Genomic DNA, 7,500 nt, shown 5'->3' with positions numbered 1-7,500 from the left:
AAATTCAAAATTTTGGCTTCATTTTGTGCATTGGGTAAAAAGTAACTGTCTTGCTGCTTTTCAACGTCCTCTACTAAATATCTGTGGTCACACTATAGACTTTTACCTAGGTAAAACCGATTTACTTAGGGCAAATTCATTAAAAATTTCCCGAGGTAAATTCATCTCGGGTTTCATTTTACCTAGGTAAAAAATTCTGGGAAGGTCACACCACTGAAACACTACGGCCTGGTTTATATGATCAGTTGTTGGAGGTAAATAAGAGGTTGACTGGCTTGCGTGCATCTCGCGCCGATTGTTAAAGAGATATCCATTCTAAAATGCTGGTTGAGAGACTTCATCACTTTCAGAATAGAGAGAGCGTCCAATTATGCAATGAAAAAACTTCCTGGTTAAGTAAAAAGCAACATGAACAATTTTAAACGGCGACGAGAAATTGAATTTCAAATTTCAAATGATACTCACAATCTTTCTCGGAACTGCGACATTTCGAATTTGAGCTGAAATGACCTCTGGAGATTACGCGTGCCCCAAAAATTTATTTCACAACGTGATTAGTCCGGTTCTGTCATTAAGACCTTCGCCGACGAGCGTCTATTGGCTCGCAACCTCGGTATTTCATTTTTCCCTAGCTATCGACTTGGGGTAGCTGTCAAGGGAAACTCTATTGTTCTCGAGAAATTTCCCAGCTCCAGACGATAAAATTTCCCCGAGGTAAGTTACCTAGGGAAAAATCATGAGCTTTTTTAATTGAATGATTTGGATTTTATTTTTTTGTTGCGTTATAGTGAAACTATCTATACGGTTTAAGAATGAAAAACAGAGCAGACTCTTATCATCATACCGCGCATCTTAATTTCTCCAGTCGCGCATAATCACAATTCCTTGTGCCTTTGACCACAATCCCTTGCTTTTCGAAGAAAAATGTGTTCTTCTCCCGATTAGAGAGCTGCCTCGTTCCGGTTCGCTACAGGCTCACTCATAGCGGCAGCAATTATCTGTTAATTATCATTAATGTTAATAAACACGAACAATGTTAACATTAAGGATTAGGAGACGGGGACAATGGCTAATAGTCCTTATCCGAGAAGACTTGAAAGTCTAACCATTTGCAGATGAAATTACAAAGGCAGCACTTTCTCCTCAGTGTTAGTTCGACCGAACCAACTGAGCCACCGGTCGTCGGGGTATTTAACATGTTATGACTTGAGAAATCGAAGCCCTGTTTGCACACATGCTCAAAAATTAGCACGACACCGATGAATGGTGTGCCGATGATGCTTGGTTATGTTTGTCTTGTGGTTAAGTTAACGTGTAATTTTAGGTGGCATTTGTGAGGTTATATTCCTTGTTATAAAAACTCTAGCTTGTGAGTAGTGAAAGGACATGACATTTTGTAACCTGGTTCATTTGAAAGATCTTTACATTCTTTAAAATGAAATTAAAATTACTTTCTTTCCCTCGCTCTCTAGCCATTGGTGGTGCGGCCATTGTGTATGGCATTACTCCACCAGAAGCCGTTGGTTCGTTAGGAGTCACAGCTCCTGGAAATGGCGTCACTACATTCCAGGCATTCGCAGTTGAGCTTGTCCTTACATTCATACTGGTCTTCGTTATCTTTGCTGCTACCGATCCAGAGAGGGGCATGACGGGCTATGGAGTACCGCTGGCCATCGGAATTTGTGTGTTCATTTGTCTTATGCATGGGGTAAGGACAGAACTACCGCCAGTATTCTCTTCAGAAACAGATGCATTCAAACTGCAACATATACCAGCATATTATAATTACACTCTTCCCCTTGTCTCTAGGGCTCTGTTGTCTTTGCGACCAAGAGAATAACTTAAGGAGTCTTACGTACATCAATTCTTGTTATTCAGTACACTATTCAAGACTAGACACCTTGCATTTGGAAGAGAACTAAACTTTAATTTTTTTCGTTTTACGCCATTTCTTTGCTTATTAAACCGTCCGTATTTTGGGGCCTTTAAGTTTCGTAAGCTCTTTGATGATTCACGACAACGCGCAAAAATTACTATAGCACAAAATAAATATATAATCAAGAATAAAACTAAAAGTTCTTGCACCAGTTTTATAGCTCAAGCACTGACTTAGCATATTAACAAAATTTCAGATCCCATCATCTGGCGCCAGCATGAATCCAGCGCGGTCTCTCGGACCTGCAGTCATAATGAATTCATGGAGAGACCATTGGGTAAGATTCCTGAACAGTCTTTACTTGAGTTATCGCCGTTAATCTGTTTCATTGTTATCTCAGTCGTTCCTATCGCAGCTCCTAACGGAGATACTCCGCAGACCGGTTAACGCAGTTAGTTGAGCATCGCACTTGCGTGCAGGAGGTCGCGGCTGTGAACCCCGGCTGAGTCAACACTCAGAATCTTAAAATAACTGAGGAGAACGTGCTTCCTTTGTAATAACACCTGCAACTTGTTTAACATTAAGGACGGTGCCTACTAATTCAAAGGTATTTTTGCCCCGGTTTATGATTATGCGGGAAATGTAGATCTTAACAAGTGTTATTGAAGTCAAAAAAGAAAATTGGGGGTAACCGTACATTTTTCAAAGATAATTCATGAACAATATTCGTAAAAAGCTTGAAATACAAAGCCATATATGGTGTTCTTTCCCAAATTGAAGGTTAATAATCTCTGAAAAATGCATGGTTACCAATTTTCTTTTTGGGTACCAATAGTACTTACTAAGATCTACTTTATCCGCGCAAAAATATCCCTGTGTTGGTAAGCATCACCGATAGGAAATGTGGTCTGTCTTATTTTCCACGGTAAATGTGGTCGGCTTAGCGAAATTTCTCAAAAGCAACCTTATATATGCTGTAAGAGGGTACTGAAGCCAAAACAGACATAAATCAAGAAGAGTTTGCCAAGTGCTGGAAATACTATACGGATGCAGATGGCTGAATGAAAGGCAGTATTCATGATTGTATTCGTTCAAAGGTGTAAATCTCAATGACTGTCCATTGCTTGTAACACGGTTGGACGATTGCCACCTAAATGTCATTGAACCTAGTTCAATGGCCTTGTTGCCGTGAGTTCAGCTGCGGACCGTGAAAAATTCGATTCTTTTTGGGAGCTGTAATTTTCAGTTTTTCTTTATGTTCCAGGTAATAATACGGTTGAGTGTCAAGGGTAGGAACCCCTACCGATTTGCCAACGTATCTTATTTTTCCAATACACCATTTCCGTCAAGTCAGCCTCAGTTAAAATAGTTGCCATCACAACAAGCTCTCACTTGGACTAACTTTAAAACTGAGTCTAAGGCCTATTTATCTCATTGAGACTTACCATTGTATAGAGAACTAAACAAACCCATTAAAATTGAAAAAGATGATTTTCTGATTGTTGACAGATATACTGGGCTGCCCCTATCATTGGCGGTCTCCTAGCAACGTGCACTTATCAGATTTTATTTACACGGAGAAGGACCAATCAGAATTCAGCAAATGATGATTATACCGTGGAAGTAATGGAAAAGGATGATACTTCGAAATTCCTTGCTTCTTCCTTGTAAACATATCTTTCAACGCAACTGCTCGCGTGATTGGTTCAGGAAACAATGGGCACAAAAAATAAACAACTGCAACAATAGAGCCCCATCCTACATACAATATAGCTGCACTCTATACCGGTCCAATGAGACTACACGTTGTAAAGGTATGTGCCTTGCCCGTATTGCCGACATATATCAGAACTAATATTTACCAGTGATATAAGGGCAAAGAATGAACAAGGCATTTGGATAGAACCTAGCACTTTAATATTGTCGATCTTGTAACCATTTTCTACGTTTATTTGAATAAATTGCCTTGTCTTGCTGAATAGCAAAGATTATAGATAAGATTATTTAAGCAAATTGATTCGCCTCATAAGTCGCGGTACATTTAATGCTAAGTTCTTTTAAATAGGTTAGTGTTTTTATGCTAAATTAGGGGATATTGAAAAGGTTATTGGTTTCGCTCTTTCTGGCTGTTTCTCAGCAACGGTGTTTTAACACCGTTAAAATTGGCACTTGTGTGAAACTAGCTCCTAAGGCTCTGTTTGCTCTTTAGTCGTTACGATCAGAATGAATCTTCTCTTTTATGTATAGAGTATAGACTTGCATGGGTTTAATTTAGTCTTCTAATATCTCGTGGTGAATGGTAAATTGGTGCAAGCAGGAATCGTACAGCTGTCCAGACACAGTACTTTTTCCACGCTTATTTCCTGGGCGCTGTCATCTTGAATAATTGTCACGTGTCGTTCCAGAACAAACGCTCTTTGTGTCAGAACAATAGGGCAACCACGGCACGTCACAGTTTTCAAGATGGCGGCGCCCGAGACATTTGAAAACCGAAACAAGCGTTTTTGAAATTCATTTTTTTCGGTTACAACTAAATCAACTAAAGTTAACCATGTACAATTTTTTCTGCATTCAGGTTTTCTCAACTTGTTATTACATCCGATTCTCCTACAAACACTGCTCTCTCTCACACGTTTGCCTTCCCATCAAGAAGGCTTCCAAAACCGTGATAAGATCCTTAATTAATCATAAAAATAACAATTTCCTCGATTGTGATTGTTTTAAAACTCTTGCCAAGTTGTTATTGGACAGTTCAATAAGCCAATCACATTCAACCAATCAGAACCTTGATTTCAATTACCATAAAAACAGTGTACAGACTCCTAAATTGTGACTTTCTTTCTTTCAGAGCGACATTAAACAATTTATACCTTCGTTGTAAGTCTTTTTATTTTCCCTTTCTTTCGTTTATTAATTGGCTCTTCTTCGTTTCTCGGACATTGTAATTTTTATGATTAATTGGTAAGAGAGGGTTTCAATGGGATTAACAATCAACCGTCAAATGGCCAAAAATTTAACCGTCCACCGCCAAATGAGCGAGCCAATATCAGCCGTCAAATGTCTCACATATCCTTAAATCAAGAACTAAAGAATTGACTTAAATAGGGTCAAGTTATGCTGTTTATATATTATCGTTTTAATATATCATACAAATGCATTTATGTGCACGTCATTTAACTCCTAGTCTCGGACGAAACCGGTTAGCGACAGAACTTACTTCCGTGTGTAAACACTTCCGGAGTCATAAAACGTCAGTGATCATGGGTCACTTTGCAAGTGCATGACGTGGCCAAACACCACTCCTATTAGTCAAGATAGGAAGTAGGCCATTTTCGAGTTCAAGCCTGCCTCATCTTCAAGGCGAGTCTAAGTGCGAAGTTTTTGTTATGAAAATTAGTTTTCATTTATATGTAAAGTAGAACTAATTACCATTACAAAAACGTCGCACTTAGACTCGCTTTGAAAAGGAGGCAGACATGAACTCGGAAATGGCCTATTGAAAGACCCTCAGAGTTTTGCTCTAACGAGTACATCTTTCAAAGATCTCCCTTTTCTATTCGAAATAAGGGGAGGAATTTAAAAATTTCTCAGCAAGCGCACCCTGCCAGGATAGCCTTTCTTAACTCGACGAGAAAGAAAGGACTCTGCAGAAATCGTGTAAAGTCTTTACTGAGCATACGCAAGTCGTTGCTTGGAGACAGTTTCAAACCCAGGCCAAGTCTCGATCGCCATATTGATTTTCGTACTGAAAGCTCGATTTTGACCTTCGCCTTGTCAAAACTATGATGCGTGCGCTGCCTAAACCGGTTTGACCGGAGTGACTAGCCGAGAAACTCGGTTTGCGGCCATTTAAAAGACTTGACACGATTTCTGAAGAGCATTTTTTGCTCACCCTCTCGTGAGGTTTAAAGGAAAGGAAAGGAAAGGAACTTTATTTAAGTGTCTACTCGTTCTAGCGCTGGAGCACTAATTGGGGACACTGTAAACTGAAATTAATAATGAACTCAAATCAAGTCAAATGTTGGTTTTTGAGTAGAGGGGAAACCAGAGTACCCGGAGAAAACCTCTGGGTGCAGAGTAGAGAACCAACAAACTCAACCCACATATGACGCCGAGTCTGGGAATCTAACCCAGGCCAAATTGGTGGGAGGCTTGTGCTCTCACCACTGCGCCATCCCTGCTCGCAGGAGGAGCCAGGGCTGGTTTTTTATAAGATGCCAGTTGTTGTTTGGAGATTAGGCACCGCACCATGGGCGATATTCTGTAATAAACGGCAAATCTTTTTACGCGCTTTTGTTGTTTATTTTTAGAGCCGACATTCTTTTGCTAAATCCGCTGTTACAAGTTGAAACTTTTAGCTGAAAATTGCGTGCAATGGCGCTGCGAAACAAGTTTCACCAGGCGTTGCACCGTGTAACAAGGTCGGTTTCGTGAAACATTTGAACTTCCGATGCGAGACAAGTTTCACGAAATGTAGAAACGCTTTCTATTTCTGCAACGGTCGCAACGATCGCAGTGGTGATAAAACACCCACTTCCTGAAACTTGTCTCGCAGGGAAGTTCAAAACGTTTCACGAAACCAACCATGTTGCACGGTGCAACGCCTGCTGAAACTTGTTTCGCAGCGCCCTTGCACATAAGTTTCAGCTAAAGTTCCAACGTGTAACAGCTGCTTAAAACTGACTTTAGACGAGCGCATCTTCACAAGGTTATCTAGATAATCCCTGTGGCCTATCATTTGTTTGAATTGTGCGTTGTTTTCTTCTGAGAAATCCTAGGGCTTAGCTTTTGATGAAGCCTTTCCTGACCCCCAGAGGGTGACAGGAGTTAAAGTGCGTGAAGTGGAGAGTTTCTGTCGGTTTGAAGTACGTGCGCACACCAAGAATAGTGTGTCCTTGTTGTATACAGATCTGAATCTCAGTCGTGAATTTTATAGTCGGACAATAGCTATTTGCTAGCTCTCTGAAATTGTTTATTTCTTCTTTGGTTATGCTCCATAGAGAAAAGATGTCGTCGATGTATCTTTTCTAAAGGAGTGTTTACATGAGAAAACCCGCACCGGCGCGAGTTTCACACCGGGCTGACTTCTTGATTTCGTACCACGTTTACAAGATGAATTCGTATCGTGTTTACCTGAAGGGACACCACATATCCACAAAATACAAGCGTGAATCCAAATTGCAAATATGGCTTCTATCAGGAAAAGAATGTGCTACCCGTTCCAGCCCACCGGGAGGCCGATTTTACACCGAAACGAGTGGTCGTTCCTCGTTTATATGATACCGTTGCGAGATTTCGCACCGGAACGAAATTTTCGCTTCGTTGCAGCAACCGGGGTGAACTCGCGCCGGTGTCAGTCGCCCCAGCATGTGGTTGTTTCCTTTAACAAAGAAAGAATTTTCTTTCAAGATAAGGCTCAACAAACCTTTTAGGAAGTGAGTAGGTATCGGAGGGTTATGTTCACGGAATGTTTCGTATGTCTCATATAGTCATTGGTGAAGCAGGCGATCAGTACGCCCAGCTGGCGTAATTAGATACATAGTAGAAGACCATAAACCTCATTTTTAATGCACAAATTATAGCCCTAATTGGGTTATTCAAACATGGGCAAAAGTATATCGTTT

The 7,500-nt window shown here is 40.5% G+C and overlaps 1 protein-coding gene across 1 annotated transcript in view; it reads left to right on the top strand.

Annotated features, from left to right (window-relative positions):
- The window catches only part of LOC137975343 (aquaporin AQPAn.G-like), a 6,885-nt gene extending 727 nt beyond the window's left edge, over window positions 1-6,158 (top strand). The window contains exons 2-4 of the mRNA XM_068822434.1: window positions 1,473-1,708; window positions 2,133-2,213; window positions 3,386-6,158. Coding sequence (XP_068678535.1) covers window positions 1,473-1,708; window positions 2,133-2,213; window positions 3,386-3,547 — 479 coding nt within the window. The 3' untranslated portion in view covers window positions 3,548-6,158. The remainder of the gene's footprint in view (window positions 1-1,472; window positions 1,709-2,132; window positions 2,214-3,385) is intronic.
- The last annotated feature ends 1,342 nt before the right edge of the window (window positions 6,159-7,500 follow it).

Source organism: Montipora foliosa, chromosome 11 (genome assembly GCF_036669935.1).
Source record: "Montipora foliosa isolate CH-2021 chromosome 11, ASM3666993v2, whole genome shotgun sequence".
Lineage (NCBI taxonomy): Eukaryota > Metazoa > Cnidaria > Anthozoa > Scleractinia > Acroporidae > Montipora > Montipora foliosa.
This window is presented reverse-complemented; position numbering and strand designations above follow the sequence as displayed.